This window comes from Leucoraja erinacea, chromosome 6 (assembly GCF_028641065.1).
Source record: "Leucoraja erinacea ecotype New England chromosome 6, Leri_hhj_1, whole genome shotgun sequence".
NCBI lineage: Eukaryota > Metazoa > Chordata > Chondrichthyes > Rajiformes > Rajidae > Leucoraja > Leucoraja erinaceus.
This window is the reverse complement of record NC_073382.1, coordinates 69,250,402-69,271,283: the sequence shown is the minus strand read 5'-3', so window position 1 is coordinate 69,271,283 and position 20,882 is coordinate 69,250,402. Positions and strand designations below refer to the sequence as shown.

The window sequence follows — 20,882 nt, the reverse complement described above, 5'->3', positions numbered from 1 at the left end:
TTCTCCTCTGCCTGTCACTTGGGAGACAATGTTATAGGATTTATTATCTCACACCCACAACCTAAGGCAAGCCTAATTTGAGACTAAATATAAGCTGTAAGCTAGCCCAGAAGTCAATTTAATATCTTCTTATATTTTTAACTAAAATTTGGCTTCATCACTGAAGGGTCTTTTGACGTCATCCTCTTGAGTGTGACTGCAATACCGTCAGGGCATATGGGGGCTCGGGAAGGTACGTCAATGTTCTCCCTATCAACGTTTGCTTAGAATGCATTGAGCTCGTCAGGGGGTGATGCTTCGCTGTTGCTTGAGCTGCCCCCTGATTTTGCCTTGTAGGAGATGATGGCATTCAAGCCCTGCCACAGTTGCTGAACATCCACCAGCTTCGAGCAAAAGTCCCTTTTGGCCTTTTTCATGGCCTTGTCATCTGGACTTTTGTACACCCCTGCGTCGCCAGACTTGAAGGAGTTAGTTTAATTGTGTACATTTCCCCAGTCTTCCCCAAAGATTTTGAAAGCAGCAACTTGTGCATGTTATATTCTTGTGGAATTTCCAGTTCTAAGAAAATGCACTATTCCTTTCTTCTTCCAACTTTTCATACATAGCAAGAAGCCTCTAAATATTATTTGGCACCTCCTCATTAAAATGAAGGTACATTATTCCCTAGCTGCATCATTAAGTCTGAAGGTAAAGATTTTTACAAGGTAGCTGCTTGTTATTAAAGTTTGCAACTGTGAAAGATTACCAGCTAAAGCGTAAGAACTCTTCTCTACATCAAAATATTGGTATGATTATTTTGCAAACATTGTACAAAGTTGAAATGTACTTGAATTTCAAAGAAACAGTACTTTATTGAAGAACAAAGAACGGACAACAATAATTCTCAACTCATTTAAACAGTGCAGAAACTTAGAGCCGCGTGAAATTCCAAGCCAGGAGGGACGAATCACCCCCAAGATGTAATGAGAGACTATTTTTAATATCTTATTTTAAAATCTTTCCTTCAATACAAAAAAATTACAACCCTCAGCCAGGTAATCATTGCTCATGTTCAAGGCAGGTTGGTATTAACATTGTATTCGGTCATGGAAGGAATCACAATTTAGTTCATTCTGCAAATAATCCACAAATCTCAAACAGAAGTCCCAGTTAAGGGAGACCAGGGGAAAGCATAAGTAGATGTTGGTGTCTCCTGACAGCAACAATTTATAGCAGCTGAAATTAGTAAAATTAAAATTAATGGAGCCCAGAAATCAAACCATTGATAAATTAAGTAGCAACTTTATTTTCTGGGTCAAAAGAATTAAATTACTTAAGTCCAGCTTCTTTCACCTAAGGAAGCTGGCGAAGGTGAAGCCCATTCTCGAGCGGCAGCATTTTGAGACAGTAATCCATGCCTTTATTACATCTAGGCTGGATTACTGTAACGCGCTCTATTTTGGTGTTGCTCGTTCTTCACTGGCTCGTCTCCAGTTGGTTCAGAATGCTGCTGCTCGCCTTTTAACAGGGACTCGAAAGAGGGAGCACATATCGCCAATTCTGGCCTCCCTACACTGGCTCCCGGTGCACTTTCGAGTTCATTTTAAGATACTGTTATTTGTTTTTAAATCTCTGAATGGGCTCGCCCCGCCTTACCTCTCTGAGCTGCTCCACCCATACGCTCCTGCCCAGTCCCTCAGGTCAGCTGGTCAGCTGCTCCTGGAGGTACCGAGGTCTAGTCGGAGGCTCAGAGGGGATAGAGCCTTCTCTGTTGCTGCTCCGGCACTCTGGAACACCCTGCCGTTGCACATCAGACAGGCCCCCTCACTGTCCATCTTCAAATCCAGTGTTAAAACACATTTGTACTCCCTGGCTTTTGACCATGCCTGAGGCTTTGCTTCTGTTTGTGGTGTTTTTGATGTTTCTTTATTTTACTTGTCTTTTCCTACTATTTCTTTTGATTGTTATTTTTGGTGTGTATTAACTTTTTTGTCAATGATTAGTGATGTACAGCACTTTGTTGCAGCTATGTTTGTTTTTAAAGTGCTCTATCAAAATAATAATTATTATTATTATAAATTATTATTACTTTGTAAATCCTTAAAAATAAATCACTTACTGATGCTTGATGTTTGCGAACTTTAGCAATCTGATCTCCTTTTGCTTCCATTCTTTTCACCAACGCTTCTAACTCTCGCTCCAAGTCCTCTCTCATTGCATTTGTTTTTGCTTCATGGATTTGTTTAACCAGATCATGGTGCTCACTAGTTCAAAAAGAGTAAAAATCGCATTTATTAGCTGTACGAAAACAAATTTAATTTTAATATGAAGACTCATTGCTTTCATTGAGCAGAATTCAGTAAAAGAAGCACGAGAAAGGCACAGGATACAAAAGGATTCAGAAACAACATCAGGAACACCATGCAATGTGTCTGCATCCTTGGCTGATACATGTAATCTAAAGCCAACAGTAGTTAAGAGACACAGGAGATAAGCATAGAGAGAAAAACATGTTTGTTTTTTGATCCACATGTCCACCCCACCAGAAGTGTATCTATCCATCAAGACAGAAGCCGAATAACTGCTAATCACATTTCATTTCCTCTCCACCATTGCCATGCCCACCTCTAAAGTACTCGGTTGGAATTAAGTGCACATAGTAGAAAACTTGCTTTTTGCTTTCCAGAAGAATATGCACCACATATATAGGGGAAGAAGGCACAAGTCCAGAAGCAGCTTGGCTGTTTCAAGAGGTTGCTGGGATCGGGTACACATTGTAAAGAGGACCAATGTTACTACATGAAAGAGATTTTGGGCAGAAATGCTGAAGAAGTTTAAAAAGTAATTAGCAGTGCATCTCTGTGAAATTACTGACTAATCATTGGCCATCCTGTATCTGTCTTCAAAACATTGAGTTCGATCTAACACGGTGATATGTCAGACACTATCTAAAAACATAGTCGAGATAAAATTAGCCTCCAACCTCCCTCAAGATATACAAAAATAAGCATGATCAGAAGTAAAACAAAATGCCCTGCCTTTTTTCAAAGATTATCTGTTATTTTCTTCTCACTCCACTATGAAAACAGAGCAAAAAATGTAATGCCTTCCCTTTTCTGTGATAGTCCTGTATGCATTAACCTCAAACCTCAGATTTGTTCTCCCTGTTACAGCTCAGCACCTTTCAATTCTCTCCCCCCCCCCCCCCCCCCCCCCCCCACACACACATATTCACGTTTGCTGCCCGTACTATTTGCCTGATAGTCTGTTTCTTTTTTAACAATTTCCCAATCTGCTCATTTCCACTTTGTTACTTTTATTTTAATATGATAACATTTCATTCAATTCTATCACTTACATTCCTTGATTACCACGTTTGCTTAAATTCAGGTGGGATCAAATGAATCAAGTATGAATTTTGATCCCGTCCACTCAAATTCATTCCATTCTTTAAACATGATTTTATATTCTATGCTATTTTCTCCAAATGACAAAAGTTGTATGCCAGCTACTTAAGATTTAATCCATGTACTTAGGACACATCCCCAATCCTGCAGTTGTCCTGTCCCACCATTTATGGGTGATTCTTCAGTAAGTGTCTCCCTTGAAGTTTCTGGAAACTCGATTATAAAATTTACATTTTTACAACTTTGAAAGTTGTTTCACATAGATGAACATCTCTACTGTGGGAAAAATATGTTTGGCGCAATCTTTAAGAGAATTTAATTCATTTTTTCCTCTACTATTTCCAGGTTGCACATTGCAGTCAGTCATATCCAACGCATTTTTATGATGAACAACACTGTAAAACTTTCAGTCTAACGCATTGATTTTAACCTTCGTAACAGTTTACTGCCGAAAAAAGTGGCGATTTTCAGCAAGAATGGTAACCGTCACATAACTTTTCACTAACTTCCTCTAAAACAATATCAACTTCAGATGAATAGGCAGAAGCATATTGTTCATTTATCAATTACAATTCATAATTATGGTCATTGTTGTATTATTTTACACATTATGAGCATAAAATACTCATGTGACGGACATGACCCAGCATGATGGAGATGATCAAGTTTGGGTGTGCCACGTGATGGAGATAACTAAAGGGCGATTCTTTGGTGTTCCGCTACTTTGATGCTGTATATAAGGAAAATCCGTAATTCTATCCCATTTCTTCTTTTTCAATATTGTTAATAAAATAATCCTCATAAATAACGATTAAACCCTAAATGAATAAAGTGTTTTGGGGGGGGGGTTCCGGATGTTCGATGCCCCCCCCCCTCCCGGAAAACCGCATGTCCCGATGGTTACTTGTGAAATAGCAAGCCGGCATATTTATTTAATGGGGGATCAACCTGAAATGAACATACTTTTAAACGGTAGGTATTAATAATTAAAATATTCATCATCATCTATTCTTGATCGGGTTAGGGATAGGACTAGGGTTAAGTTCAAGTTCCATTTATTGTCACATGCACCAACTGGTAGAATGAGATTTGAGTTACCATACAGCCATACGAATAAAAAATAGCACAATACACGATAGAATTTAATATGAACATCCCCCACAGCGGAATCAAGGTTTCCCACTGTGAGGGAAGGCATCAGTCATCAGTCATCTTCCTCTTTCTTCACCCATGGTCAGGGCCTTTGCAACCAGCTCAAGTCAAGTCAAGTCAAGTTTATTCGTCACATACGCATACGAGATGTGCAGTGAAATGAAAAGTGGCAATCCTTGCGGATTGTGCAAAAAAAAAAACTACAAAACAGAATGGAACAGAATCAGGAATTACATATTTGGGGGAGAAAAAAAAAAAAAAAAGAAAAAACAGCAATTTTAAAGAGCCACCACACAACAGTAAATTGGTTCAGTAAGTTAGTCCCTGGTGAGATGGAAGTTTACAGTCCCTAATGGCCTTTGGGAAGAAACTCCTTCTCATCCTCTCTGTTTTCACAGCATGGCAACAAAGGCGTTTGCCTGACCGTAGCAGCTGGAACAGTCCGTTGCTGGGGTGGAAGGGGTCCCCTATGATCTTGTTGGCTCTGGATCTGCACCTTCTGATGTATAGTTCCTGCAGGGGGGGCGGGCGAGTGTAATTCCCATAGTGCGTTCGGCCAAACGCACTACTCTCCGCAGAGCCTTCTTGTCCTGGGCAGAGCAGTTCCCAAACCAGATTGTAATGTTTCCCGGACAAGATGCTTTCCACAGCCACTGAGTAGAAGCACTGGAGGATCCTCAGAGACACTCTGAATTTCCTCAATTGCCTGAGGTGGTAAAGGTGCTGCCTTGCCTTACTCACCAGTGCTGCATCATGTGATGTCCATGTCATATCCTCTGAGATGTGGACTCCCAGATATTTAAAACAGTTCACCCTATCCACAGTATCCCCATTTATCCTCAATGGAGTGTACGTCCTTGGATGATGTGCCCTCCTAAAGTCCACGATCAGCTCCTTAGTTTTTTTGACATTCAAGAGGAGGCTGTTATCCTGGCACCAGAGTGCTAGATCAGCCACCTCCTCCCGGTAGGCCTTCTCATCATTGTCTGAGATCAGGCCCACCACCACAGTGTCATCAGCAAACTTGATGATAGAGTTGGAGCTGAAACTAGCCACACAGTCATGTGTGTACAGGGGGTACAATAGGGGGCTGAGGACGCAATCCTGTGCTCAGGGTGAGGGACTTCGATGTATTTCCTCCCATCTTGACTACCTGGGGCATGCCGGTGAGAAAGTCCAGGGCCCAGGCACACAAGGGGAGTGTTGAGCCCTAATTCCAGTAGCTTCTCGGCAAGTCTGGTGGGGACTATCGTGTTGAAGGCTGAACTGAAGTCTATGAACAGCATCCTCACATAGCCCCCCTTCTGGCTGTCAAGGTGAGAGAGAGCGGCGTGCAGAACCTGGAAGACCGCTTCGTCCGTGGATCTGTTCGGACGGTATGCGAATTGTAGCGGGTCCATGTTGCGAGGGAGGAAGACGCAGATGTGTTTCTTGACCAACCGAGGTGAGGGCCACCGTACGGTAGTCATTCAGACAAGCTGGGGAGGCATTCTTTGGCACAGGTACAATGATGGGTCTTTTGAAACAGGCAGGGACCACGGACTTGGCCAGGGAGAGCTCTAGCCAGACACAAAGGCCTGTGACCCGATGAACCTCTCCACGCCCGGCCGTCTTCAGCCCTTGTTCCCCGGTGGGGGACCAAGCACAGGCTCGGCATCATTTCACCAAACACCTCTGCTCAGTCTGCCTAAACCTACCTGATCGCCCAGTTGCTATACACTAACTCCCCCTCCCATTCCCACACTGATCTTTCTGACTCGCAAATTGGAGGAACAACACCTCATATTTCGCTTTGGCAGTGTACACCCCAGCGGTATGAATATTGATCTCCAACTTCAAGTAACCCTTTGCCTTCCCTCTCTCTCTCTCTCTCTCTCCATTCCTCCCCCATTCCCAGTTCTCCGATTTGTCTGACTGTCCTCGCTTACATTTTATCTGCTTTGTTGTTATCTTCTCTATTCTCTAACAATGACCTATTCTACATTTTCCTTGATCTCCATCCCCTTTGTCTTGTTTTAATACTTTACACCTCCTTATTTCTGTATCTCCCTCGCCCCTGACTCAGTCTGTAGGGTCTCGACCCGAAACGTCACGCATTCCTTCTATGCAGAGATGATGCCTGTCCTGCTGAGTTATTCTAGCATTTTGTGTCAATCTTAATTAATAATATTATGATTTATCACATTTTGAATGCTGTAATACTAGAAATATAGACATTTAAACATTATGAAGCTATAAAATTCCAAACGGACAACAATGAATTAATATGCATATTTTACAGTAGATTAATATAATACTTACAAACTCATTTGTCCAAATTCATCTTGTAATGTTAACAACAGTTCAGACAGTAACTCATGGGAATTAGATATAATAGATCCAGTAGAACTTTCACTCATTGAATTGGCAGTTCTGGAGACTCTTTTTTTGACCATTGGCTGCTCGCTGACCACCCGGTCATTGCACAAGATTTTGTTATGTTGCTTCAACAGATGCAATACATGCTGAACATTGGCACGGACTGAATGACTTGGACTAGCTGACTGAAAGACAAAGGCAACAGTAAGATTTAAAACAAAATTCGTAAAAGCTGGATGCAATTGATTTTAAACCAACATTTGTTTTTGACATTAGTTAATAATAGGTACATACACAAGCATCTTAAACTTTAAAACAGTTTACATGTTTAATAAAAATGTTTAAATTAAATTACCATCAAATATTTTTGAAGAAAAAAGAAACAAAGGCTTTCCTTTCAAACAACACATGGCAATAGTTAGTATGCACGATAAATATGTTTACAAAACAATTTGGAAGTTAGGCATGTGGGGGGGGAAAAGTAAACCAAATAGTTTATTTTTTGTAATAAAAAGGAGCTGCAGACACTGGTTTACACCAAAGATAGACACAAAATGCTGGAGTAACTGAGCGGGTCCGGCAGCATCACTAGAGAAAGTGGATTGGTGATGTTTCGGTTCGGGACTCTTCTTCAGTATATTTTTTATGCAAGGCAAAATTCAACCTGATCATAGAATGTTTACTTGTGGATTCAATTCCATTCAAAAGACTGAAACACAATAATCCATTGAAATTGAAAAGTGAAAGAAACACTGCAGTTGATGGAAATTTAAATATTTCCATTATTTTTCTGTTCTTTCGTAACCTAAATCAATATTCCAGTGCAGTACTGAGGAAAGGCCATGCTGTTGGAGGCATCAACCTTCAGATTAAATGTAATATACTAAGGTCCTATCTGTTCTCTCAGATGGACATAAAGACTAAATTAAAATGTTTCAAATATTAGGGAGTCAAGTGGATGTCCTACCAGTACTTATTCCTTAATTAAAATCACTTTACCTAAAAAAAAGTTCCTGTTAGTGGGATCCAAGGAGAAATTGACTGCTGTAATCTCATAACAACAGCAACATTATTTCAAACATACATTTGGCTGAAGCACATTTTGGCACATTGTGAGCAAATGAATTTCACTCACATTTTGCATTAATTTATTTTATTTAAACTCAAAACCAATTTTGGTAAGGAATCATTTCCTGCCTATCTTTACTTGTCAATTTAATATGCGAGTGTGGTAATTAACCCTCAAATTAGAAGAAAGACTAGCGTTTTCAGTTTGAATCAATATTTTGAGATCATCTTTTTGCAAGAATGGCTAACTGCTGCAATGAAATGTCTTAACTGACGACAAGAAATCTAGAATCTCACAAGAATGGGCAAAGGTAGAATATAAAATAAAAATCTCAGCACTTCCACGATTCAATTTGAAAAATCCACACATTCCCAGTTTCAGAAAGTTAATGAGTTTGTTAATGTTATCCTTCTCTGTGAAGTCGCCATATTTTTCAGGAGTCTGAAAATTATTAATTCAAGTTTGATTATGGGGTCTTTAATTAATAACGGTACAGATCTTTTGCTGATCCTTGTACCACATTATTTCTTCCACCATTGTCTTGGTCAGTCTTCCACCGTGATGGTGGCTCCCAGCTGCTTAGATAGGCTCAGTTGAGTGCAAATCAAAACAGGGGTTGTGGCAAGTGATGGTCTCATATCTCCAGTTGCGGGCTGCAAATTTAGAATAGTTTTGAGAGCTTGAGGCCCATCCCAGGATCAATAATGAAACTGAATGCTTGTAAATATCACCCAAAAAGATTTGTTAACTATTTAAGTTATATTATAACTAAAAAGTAATAACACAAAGACATACATTAATCAATCAAATGAAAAGGCCTACTTGTCATTCTCTTGACAGCAATTTTTTTCATCGATCAATGGGACCAACATGCAGATCTAGTCTAATGATGGTCAGGTGTGAAATGTGCACATGTGCGACAATAGGTGCAGGAATAGACCATATGGCCCTTCAAGCCAGCACTACCATTCAATTTGATCATGGCTGATCATCCACAATCAGTACCTCATTCCTGCCTTCTCTCCATATCCCCTGACTTCGCTATCTTCAAGAGCTCTATGTAGCTCTCTCTTGAAAATTTCCAGAGAACCGACCTCCACCGCGCTTTTTTTTGGGGGGATTTTTTTAAATTTTATTTTCTTTATTAGAAGTGAGTACAATGCATTGGTACAAAAATTATGTTAACATATTACATTCTCTGTACAACTTCCCTTTTTTTTTAAAAGAGAGAAGTGAGAAAAGAAGAAAAAGAGGTTGTGAAAAGTGAAGAATAGACTAGTGAGCGTGAGTGAAAAACAGATAAAGAAAAAATGAAAGAGAAGGAATAAGTGAAGAAGGAAAGCAGGAGGGAGATTATTCAATCGCCACAATGAGATGATTTTTTAAATATTCTAAATCATCTTTCACCCATACCTGAAACTTTTAGTTTTCATGATTCACCACATGAATCCAAGAAATCAATAAATGGGGACCAACTCCTTAAGAATTTGTCTTGTTTGTCTATTAGGAGGAGTCTCATTTCTTCCAAATGTGCTGTGTCCAGCATATTACTAATCCACATTTTAAATGTTGGTATATTAGCATTTTCACAAAATTTAAGTATGTTTTTTTGCTGTTATTAACCCATAATTGAAAAATGAGTTTTGGTGTGTATTTAATTTGTTCCCATCTCCACTTACTCCAAATATAATCATTTCAGTATTAGGTTCCATTTTTGTCTTAAATAACTTTGAGAATATATCAAATATGTCACACCAAAATTTATAAAGTTTTGTACAAGAGACAAATGAGTGCGTAATATTGGCATTTTGAGAAAGACATTTATCACAAATGGGAGAAATATTTGGATAAAGTTTATTCAACCTAGTTTTGGAATAATATAATCTATGTAACATTTTCAATTGAATTAAATTACGTCTAGCGTTGATCGAACATTTATGTATATGTATCAAATATTTTTCCATGTTTCTTTTGAGATTTTTATCATTAATTATTTTTCCCAGTCTTCTCTAATTGCCTCTGTTGATGGTAATTCTATGTTTAAAATACTGTTATACAAGTATGATATTAATTTTTTTGACTGCCTTGGTATTCATTACTTCTTCCAGTGGGTCTAAAATTATACTTTGGAATCTTGGTATATATTTCTTCATAAAGTCACATACCTGTAGGTATTTAAAATATTGATTGTTATTCAATTTAAATTTAGATTTTAGTTGTTGAAATGAAAATAAATGTCCCAATTCATACAAATCACCTTCCTTTTTAATTCCCACTTTTCCCCCATTGTTTATATGTTTTATCCATACCAGATGGTTTAAATACTGCGTTATTCACTATTGATGTTAGCACTGATACATTTCTTAATTTTAAAGTTAATTTTATTTATTTCCAGATTCGTATTATATTTTGTATAATTGGATTCTTCTTATATAACATATTATTCAGCTTTATTGGGGCAAAGATGATCGCTCCTAGATTGTAGGGGGTGCAATCCTCCTTCTCCTTGCCTTGGGGACTCTGTATCCTCCTCTGCTCCTCTCTCGTGTGGGGTCCCACAGGGCTCAGTTCTTGGCCCTCTCCTCTTCTCTCTCTATTTGCTGCCACTTGGTTCCATACTAAGGAAGCATGGAATTTCATTCCACTTTTATGCAGACGACAGTCAGATTTATGTGCCTCTTAAAAAGAAGGATGAACGCTCTGTCGGACTGTTACTCGAGTGTCTCAACGACATAAAGGCCTGGATGGCTCTGAACTTTTTAAATTTTAATGATAAAAAGACGGAAGTAATGGTTTTTGGTGGCACCACTGGGGCCCCCCCTGTAGATCTGGGCTCCCTGGCCCAGCATATCAGACCAAGCATCACAAACCTAGGGGTTAAAGTGGACCCTGAGCTTAAATTTGACAGGCAGATCAAGGCTGTTGTTAAATCAAGCTTTTTCCATTTGAGGCAGCTGGTCAAAATAAAGCCAATTCTGTCAAGGCAGCACTTTGAGACGGTAATCCACGCCTTTGTTACCACTCGGCTGGATTACTGCAATGCACTGTATGTGGAGGTTAGTGGGTCCTCCATCGCCCGTCTCCAGATGGTACAGAATGCAGCTGTACGTCTTTTAACTGGCACACGTAAACATGAGCACATTTCGCACATTTTAGCCTCACTTCACTGGTTGCCTATTCAGTTTAGGATCCATTTTAAAATTCTTTTATTTGCTTTTAAATCCCTGAATGGTCTTGCCCCGCCCTACCTATCTGAGCTTCTACACCCTTATACACCCGCCCGCTCTCTCAGGTCAGATAATCAGCTGCTCCTGAGTGGGCCTAAAACTAAGCTGAAGCTCAGAGGGGACCGTGCCTTTGCTGTGTCGGCACCCAAATTATGGAATGATCTGCCTCTCCACATTAAACAGGCCTCTTCTCTGTCTGTTTTTAAATCACTTCTTAAAACCCATCTCTTCTCCGTGGCCTTTGATACCCAGTAAGATATCGACTTTATTTATTTACTTGATTTAATTTCTTATTTTTTGATTGCTTTTATTCCGTGGCTATTATTTTTACTCATGTTTTATGTCTTTTAATTTATTGTTGTATTTCATATGTAATTTTTGCGCCTCATGTGAGCTGTTATGGTGTCTGTTTACGATGTTTTGTTTATTCTTCTGTACAGCACTTTGGTCAACATTGGCTGTTTTAAAGTGCTTAACAAATAAAAGTTTGATTGGATTGGATTCTCCATTCTTATCCATTCCAACTGTTGAGCTGAACTGTCCAACCAATAAATTATATTTTTAATATGTACTGCCCAATAATAGTATAGAAAATTAGGTAGTGCAAACCACCCCACCTCTGGGTTTGCACAAGTGATTTATTTTAATTCTATGTGTACATGTGCGACAATAGATGCAGGAATAGGCCATATGGCCCTTCAAGCCAGCACTACCATTCAATGTGATCATGGCTGATCATCCACAATCAGTACCTCATTCCTGCCTTCTGTCCATATCCCCTGACTCCGCTATCTTCAAGAGCCCTATGTAGCTCTCTCTTGAAAATTTTCCAGAGAACCGACCTCCACCGCGCTCTGAAGTAGAGAATTCTACATACTCACAACTCTCTGCGTGAAAAAGTGTTTCCTCATCTCCATTCTAAACGGCTTACCCCTTATTCTTAAACTGTGGCCCCCGGTTCTGAACTCCCCCAACATCGGGAACATGTTTCCTGCCTCTGAGAATGCAGGAAATCTAGCATGTCCAAACCCTTAATAATGTGCACTACCCATTGAATTCTAATGTTGTAATTATAGGCATTCTCAGTTTGGATTTAACTGTAGCAGAGTCTGCATTCCAGCCTACACTTCAGAATTCCTAATATTGAACTAGGTTACCTCCATAAAATCACTTGCATGAATACACTGCAAAAACATTTTTAAATCTTAATTTAAAACTTTAAAATTACCAATTTCAAACATTAAACTTCCTTGAAGTGCGGAGAAGACCATATCTATTGGAAATAAACATAGAAGACCTAAGTAACTAGCTAACAGCAACATTGGAGACTGTGTATAAAGAGTTTAGTAAAAATCAATAGAACACAGCATTCCAGCAGAATACAATGCAACGCAATAGCACATGTAAAATGAATGCAATCGTTCATACTCACTTTTCCTGCAACAAATGGAATATCACCCAGATTAAAGCGATAATGGGGTTGTGCATGAGAATGGGTAGTACAAGACTTCTAAAAGAAAGCAAAGAAAACCACGTCAGACAGCCAAATATAGAAAGCTGCTCATCAGCTTTCCTCGTGTCAGCCAAGTACTGTATCAAAAACTAAACATCATAATTTATCTAATTTTACTTTCAAAACCAGATAGTATATGGGTCAATTGGTCGTACTATCAGTCCGATGTTTGCAAGTTCAAGATTATTCCAATGATTTGAATACAAAACTGAACCAGTCACTTCCATGGAAGATTATAGGGATTGTGGTGGCATACATTATTCCAGCTACTAACTTTTTGTCATGGCATTAAATTGAGATGTAGTTTGGTGCCTCAGATGGACACAAAAGGAGTCCTGGCATTATTTCAAATAAGAATATTTGGCAATATTTTTGAAGTTCATTTCAAATGTTGTCTTTTTAAATGCCCAGATCTTAAAAAAAAGATTTAAAATCTTTTTTCTGCCATTACTGTCACACAATGGTGCTACAACTTCAACTTCTTGTACATTTTCTAATTCCATAAACATAGCAAATCAAGTACAACATTGCCTCACGATATCTTCAGCACGACCAGGAAACTGTCAAATGCGTCAACCCTCAGACTAAACCAGAAAAGCCGTTCTAAAATATTTTATGTTTAAGAAAGAACTGCAGATGCTGGAAAAATCAAAGATAGACAAAAATGCTGGAGAAACTCAGATCCGCTGAGTTTCTTCAGCATTTACGTCTACCTTCTAAAATATTTTAAATGCTTTCAAGCCAGATATTGTTTACCTTCAGATGCTGCTTTTTGTTCTTTACTTTCTTTGCCCTTGGTTGTGATGGTGGTTGTTTTGGTGACACTGCTTGTAACAAAATTCTATTTCTTTCCAGGCCAGTCTGCAACTAGATACAAAGAGAAACATGCCTAAAATTACAAAGAATGTATACTTGAGTTTATGTAATGAATGTATTAAATTGAAAAAGGTAACAAAGTGTCTACTTGAACCACAATTATTCTTCCAATCTGCGGTTCCTCTAATCATTTGCCCTTGCATCATCCTTGTTGAATTGAATTGAATTGAATCCTTTATTTGTCATTCAGACCTTTCGGTCTGAACGAAATGTCGTTGCCTGCAGCCATACATGTAATAATAAACAACACACAATAAACACAAATTAACATCCACCACAGTGAGTCCACCAAGCACCTCCTCACTGTGATGCAGGCAAAAGTCTTAGGGTTGCTGTCTCTTCCCTCCTCTTCTCCCTCTGCGCTGAGGCCATATCCCACCGGGCGATGGTAAGTCAGTCCCGCGATTCAAGCTCCGCGGCCCGGGGGTGGTCGAAGCTGCCGCCTTCCAGTCCAGCGGCCGCAGCTGTTGCCAAGGGAGCTCCGGAAAACAGGCATCAACCTGTGAGCTCCCGATGATGTCGTCCACTGGCCCGCGGCCGAGCCCCGGATCCAGGTCACCGCCAGAACGCCGCCTCAGCCGCCGGAGCAATGTCTCTGCCCCGCGCCAGACCGCCCTCACGGGAGCGTCTCAGCCCTGCACCGGGCCACCCCCATGGGAGCGCCTTCCAGCCGGGAGCCGGGCCGCCCACACGGGAGCGCCTTCCAGCCGGGAGCCGGGCCGCCCTCACAGGAGTGTCTCAGCCCTGCACCGGGCCACCCGCACGGGAGCGCCTTCCAGCCGGGAGCCGGGCCGCCCTCACAGGAGTGTCTCAGCCCAGTGCCATCCACCCTCACCGGAGCGCTGAGTCGTGCCGCTGCCCGAACGCCGCCGCAGCTCGAAGACGTCCAGCCTCGCGTTGGTAAGTCCTGGCTGGCTCTACCTACGGATCCTCGAGGTCGGTCGCAGGTTGGAGGCCGCCAGCTCCGCCATTAGGCCTCAGCTCAGACGGGGGAAGAGAAGGGGGATACGACAAGAAAGTCGCATTCCCCCGAAGGGAGAGACAGAAAGCCCTGTTTCACCCCCCACCCCCTCCACACATGACACAACCTAATAACCACAAATGTAACTGAACAAGACAAAAAAAAAAACCACAAAAAAGTAAAAACAGACAGACTGCAGGCGAGCTGCAGCCGTTTCACAGCGCCGCCACTTCCGGAAGTTGTACATGGTAATATATTAATCTTTGGCAGCTGCTTCATGGAGCCATACAAATGTAGTGATTATGGGTTGTTTTTGGAGTACATTTTATTGGTGGAAGTGTAAAATTTTCCAATCATATTCACTTGAGCGCTATCAAGCAACACAATTATAAATATTTTCCATCCAATCCAGAGTTAGACAACACACACGGGAGTGTCTTGCTGATCTAGATTATGAATTACTGATACAGTGCGCTCCATAATGCTTGGGGCAAACGAACCATCGCCGCATTTATTTGACTCTAGCTCCGCGTTGGTAAGTTTGTATTGGCTCTACCTACACATCCTCGAGGTCGGTCGCACATTGGAGGCCGCCAGCTCCGCCATTAGGCCTCAGCTCAGACGGGGGAAGAGAAGGGGGATACGACAAGAAAGTCACATTCCCCCGAAGGCACAGAGACAGAATTACCCTACAGTTTTACACCCCCCATCAACTCCACACATGACACACTATAGGGTTTAACAACCACAAATGTCCCTGAACAAGAGAAAAAAGTTTCCCACTGTGTGGGAAGGCAAACAGTCAGTCTCTGCCTCCATTGTGCAGCCGTTGGTCAGGGCCGCCACGTGCCCTCCGCAGTTGTACTACGGGCGGTAATATATTAATCTTTGGCAGCTGCTTCATGGAGCCATACAAATGTAGTGATTATGGTATGTTTTTGGAGTACATTTTATTGGTGGAAGTGTAACATTTTCCAATCATATTCACTTGAGCGCTATCAAGCAACACAATTATAAATATATTCCATCCAATCCAGAGTTAGACAACACAAAATGTTCTTGCTGATCTAAGACTATGAATTACTGATACAGTGCCCTCCATAATGCTTGGGGCAAAGAACCATTGTTTATTTATTTGCCTCTATACTCCACATTTTGAGATTTGTATTGGAAAAAAAAAATCACATATGGTTAAAGTGCACATTGTCAGATTTTAATAAAGGCAATTTTTAATACATTTTGGTTTTGCCATGTAGAAATTACAGCAGTGTTGATGCATTGTCCCCCCCTCCCCCCATTTCAAGGCACCATAATGTTTGGGACACAGCAATGTCATGTAAATGAAAGCAGTCTTATTTAGTATTTTATTGCATATCCTTTGCATGCAATGACTGCTTGAAGTCTGCGATTCATAGACATCGCCAGTTGCTGGGTGTCTTCTCTGGTGATGCTCTGCCAGGCCTGTATTGCAGCCATCTTTACCTCATGCTTGTTTTGGGAATTAGTACCCTTCAGTTTTCTCTTCAGCATATAAAAGGCATGCTCAATTGGATTCAGATTGGGTGATTGACTTGGCCACTCAAGAATTTACCATTTTTTAAGCTTTGAAAAACTCCTTTGTTGCTTTAGCAGTATGTTTGGGATCATTGTTTTGCTGTAGAATGAACTGCTGGCCAATGTTTTGATGCATTTGTTTGAACTTGAGCAGATAGGATGTGTCTATAAACTTCAGAATTCATTATGCCACTACCATCAGCAGTTGTTTATCAAAGAAGATAAGTGAGGCAGCTTCAGCAGCTTTACATGCCCAGTCCCTAACACCCCCCACCAGTGTTTCACAAATGAGGTGGTATGCTTTGGATCTTGGGCAGTTCCTTCTCTACTCCATACTTTGCTCTTGCAAACACTCTGATATGTCAATCTTCATCTCATCTGTCCACAAGACCTTTTCCCAGAACTGTGGTTGAATTTTTAAGTACTTATTGGCAAAATGTAACCTGGCCATCCTATTTTTGTGGCTTACCAGTGGTTTGCATCTTGTAGTGTAGCCTCTGTATTCTGTTCATGAAGTCTTCTGCGGACAGTGGTCATCGACAAAAGTTTTCAAAGGTGATAGAAAGACTGGAGAAAAGACTAGGTGCTGAGAGCTCTCTTATACTTGCATTAAGGAGGCAATTAAACAAACCTGAGCAATTGCAAATGCCTGTGGAGCCATGTGTCCTAAACATTATGGTGCCCTGAAATGGGGGGGGGGGGGGGGGGGGGGGGGCACTATGTATAAACACTGCTGTGATTTCTACATGGCGAAACCAAAATGTATAAAAATAGCCTTTAATAAAATCTGACAACGTGCATTTTAACCACATGTGATTTTTTTACTATTACAAATCTCAAATTGTGGAGTACAGAGGCAAATAAATAAATGATGGGTCTAAGTCCCAAACATTATGGAGGGCACTGTAGTTGCATAGCAATCTGTTGTTGGTAATCGTGAGCTCGCCAAACTACTTAAAATTGGGGCATTTCAATGGTTCAAACCTGTGCGGCTTTATCCTGTATTAGTTTTCGTTGATGTTCCTCCTCTTGTAACCTTTGTTCTAATTCACAAATTTTTTTCTAGACGAAAGAGCAAAGTAGCAGTCAAATTATATTGAGCATGGAAAGGCACTTAATTGAATTAATATGGTACAACTATGATGATCCAGTACATTTGGGACTTTGGTGGTATCGGACGGGCAGATTTTCTGGACTATTGATATTTCATTGATACCCAAATACACTTTCAATTCATTTTTATGAAATGTTACAGTTCCACAGTTTTATAATAAATTTCCCAATTAATCTGATGAGTTGGAAGGAAATGCAGAAACCTAGATCCTAGTCAGTCAAAAAGGAGCATGGTAAACATCACCTGGCAAACCAGGTGCCAAAGGTTTTTCCAAATAGTGGATTATCAGTTCTACTGTACATGCATAATTATATTGTAGTAACACGTCAGAAACAAGGACATAAGAAACAGGAAACAATTACTCAGAAAATTCATACAGATTTGACATTAACATCATAAGCCATTGTTGGTGTGAAGTCTTTCAACGGAAGATATAATTTGTGCTAAACTTGTATTTTTATACAACTTGCTTCTTATGTCTCATTTAATTCCAATTTCATTTTTCTCTCTAATCAGCTTTCCAAGCATGAATTAACATTGAATTAGAATTGATTTAACCATGGATTCTTATACCCCCATTATTTGTCCAAATGCAGTACTCCGCATGTTCTTTACACATGCTGTGGACCTCCAGTCAGGTCGGTGCACTTAATCTGATGCCCAATGATAAGGAAGTGCTGCGCTAATCCCCACAATGTCACAGGACAATTTTCAACGTGGAGATTGGCAAGAGATAGAGTCATACAGTGTGGAAACAGGCCCTTCGCCCCAACATGCCCACATAGACTAACATGTCCCATCTACACTAGTCCCACCAAATGCCAAATTTGGGTTCTTTGGATTTTTCTTTAAAAAGCACAGATTCAAGGAACAAGTAGAGATTACATCATTTGCAAGACTGATAATTGCAGTTGACTATTAGGTACTTGCAGCAAAAACACATGAGCCTTTTGTATTAACTTAAAGTTACTACCTCTGCACGTTAAACAGGCCCCTTCTCTAGCTGTTTTTAAGTCACTCCTGAAGATATATCTATTCTCCATGGCCTTTGTAGACCAGTAAGGTGTCGAATTATTTATTTACTATATTTGCTTGGTTTTGCTGCGTGGCTCTTACTCGTGTTTTATGTCTTTTAATTTATTGTTTGGATTTTCGTGTGTAATTTATGCGCCTTGTGTTAACTGTATGTTCTGTTGTTCTGCCGGTTTTATGATGTCTTGCTTATTTTCTTTTTCTGTATAGCACTTTGGTCAGCTTTGGTTGTTTTTTAAGGTGCTTAACAAATAAAGTTATTATTATTATTATTATTACCTACAAGTAAATCTCCATTAATTCATCCCATTTAGGACTCAAATTACCAGATTTTCCAAACTATTGCTGCTATTTTCATTAATAACTCAGCACTTTGTTACACAATTAAATTGTCCAGTGAACCAGTTTAGTGGAAAAGGGTGCACAAAACAGGATCCTGGCTGGCAGGGAATTAAGAACCTGGGCTCTAGCTAGGAGAAACGGAGCACAGCAAATTACTTGATGAATCAGGTGCCAAACCATCAGGATTTCATATGTTCTGGCAGCAAATTATTGGAATTTTACTAAATACCGAAATATTACTGAATACATAACTGTCAGAATTATATCTTCGTGGTATCAAAATGACATATGATTATGGCATTGCCAAGTGTAACATTCAGTATGAATTTTATTTATAAATTAAAATCCTAGTTAGAAAATAAATGTTATAAATAAACCATTTACCTCTGCTGCCGTCTGTGTTGCTGTGAGTTTAAGATACTCTCTCTCAATTAAGTCAAGTTTTTCAAGCTTTGATTGTAGATCTGAATGGTCTATAGAGCTCTTCTTTTCTAAAGATGCCTGGTTTAATAAGAATACAACTAAAGTTATAACATTTATTTTCTTGTATTTACACAAGTTGCCACTTTAGGGAATACAATTTTGTGTATTACCTCCTTATGAATTTATAGGAATAAAGGAGTAATTATTTTTGTCCCATCCCTTGTCAGGTAATTATGACTAATCTGCTTCTCAACTCCATCTTCCCATCTTGATTCTGCAATTTCTAATAATGACTAACCACAATCTCGCAATTTTGGTTTTGAAAACTTTCAAATTACATAACTTCAAAAACTAAACAAAATATTCCTGATTTCAAAAGCCAGATATCAGCCATGAACAGTGTAGATATAATTTTAAGATTGTTTTCTCTTTTTCTGGCAACCATCAATTCTTTTTTGGAAACTTCCAAAATGTAATTAAATCCATTTACCCACTGTAAATCTAGTAAATCATGTATAAGGTGCGATACCCATCACAGGAATTTTGTAGCTTTCATTTCACAGCCTGTTAATATTCTTTACTGTATGTGATGTGTGAACATGGTAGAGATCGTGAAAGATATATACAGTGGCTTGCAAAAGTTTTCATACCCCTTGAACTTTTCCACATTTTGTCACGTTACAACCACAAACGTAAATGTATTTTATTGGGATTTTATGTGATAGACCAACACAAAGTGGTGCATAATTGTGAAGTGGAAGGAAAATGACACATGGTTTTCAAATTTTTTTACAAATAAAAAACTGAAAAGTGTGGCGTGCAAAAGTATTCAGCCCCCCTGAGTCAATACTTTGTAGAACCACCTTTCACTGCAATTACAGCTGCAAGTCTTTTGGGGTATGTCTCTACCAGCTTTGCCCATCTAGAGACTGAAATTTTTGCCCATTCTTCTTTGCAAAATAGCTCAAGCTCAGTCAGATTGGATGGAGAGCGTCTGTGAACAGCAATTTTTTTGCCAGAGATTCTCAATTGGATTTAGGTCTGGACTTTGACTGGGCCATTCTAACACATGAATATGTTTTGATCTAAACCATTCTATTGTAGCTCTGGCTGTATGTTTAGGGTCGTTGTCCTGCTGGAAGGTGAACCTCCGCCCCAGTCTCAAGTCTTTTGCAGACTCTAACAGGTTTTCTTCCAAGATTGCCCTGTATTTGGCTACATCCATCTTCCCATCAACTCTGACCAGCTTCCCTGTCCCTGCTGAAGAAAAGCATCCCCACAGCATGATGCTGCCACCACCATGTTTCAGTGGGGATGGTGTGTTCAGGGTGATGAGCAGTGTTAGCTTTCCGCCACACATAGCGTTTTGCATTTAGGCTTCAATTTTGGTCTCATCTGACCAGAGCACCTTCTTCCACATGTTTGCTGTATCCCCCACATGGCTTGCGGCAAACTGCAAACGGGACTTCTTATGGCTTTTTTACAACAATGGCTTTCTTCTTGCCACTCTTCCATAAAGGCCCGATTTGTGGAGTGCACAACTAATAGTTGTCCTGTGGACAGATTCTCCTACCTGAGCTGTGGATCTCTGCAGCTCCTTCAGAGTTACCATGGGCCTCTTGGCTGCTTCTCTGATCAATGCTCTCCTTGCCCGGCCTGTCAGTTTAGGTGGACGGCCATGTCTTGGTAGGTTTACAGTTGTGCCATACTCTTTCCATTTTCGGATGATGGATTGAACAGTGCTCCGTGAGATGTTCAAAGCTTGGGATATTTTTTTATAACCTAACCCTGCTTTAAACTTCTCCACAACTTTATCCCTGACCTGTCGGGTGTGTTCCTTGGGCTTCATGATGCTGTTTGTTCACTAATGTTCTC

General features: G+C 40.1%; 1 protein-coding gene across 3 annotated transcripts in view; it reads right to left on the bottom strand.

Annotated features, from left to right (window-relative positions):
• LOC129698275 (centrosomal protein of 57 kDa-like) overlaps positions 1-20,882 on the bottom strand; it is a 39,057-nt gene that overhangs the window by 5,927 nt on the left and 12,248 nt on the right. For all 3 annotated transcript variants that reach the window (XM_055637321.1, XM_055637323.1, XM_055637322.1), the window contains exons 5-10: positions 18,969-19,085; positions 17,081-17,158; positions 13,462-13,572; positions 12,625-12,702; positions 6,840-7,081; positions 2,099-2,243 (exon numbers count right to left, since the gene is read on the bottom strand). In XM_055637321.1, coding sequence (XP_055493296.1) covers positions 2,099-2,243; positions 6,840-7,081; positions 12,625-12,702; positions 13,462-13,572; positions 17,081-17,158; positions 18,969-19,085 — 771 coding nt within the window. The remainder of the gene's footprint in view (positions 1-2,098; positions 2,244-6,839; positions 7,082-12,624; positions 12,703-13,461; positions 13,573-17,080; positions 17,159-18,968; positions 19,086-20,882) is intronic.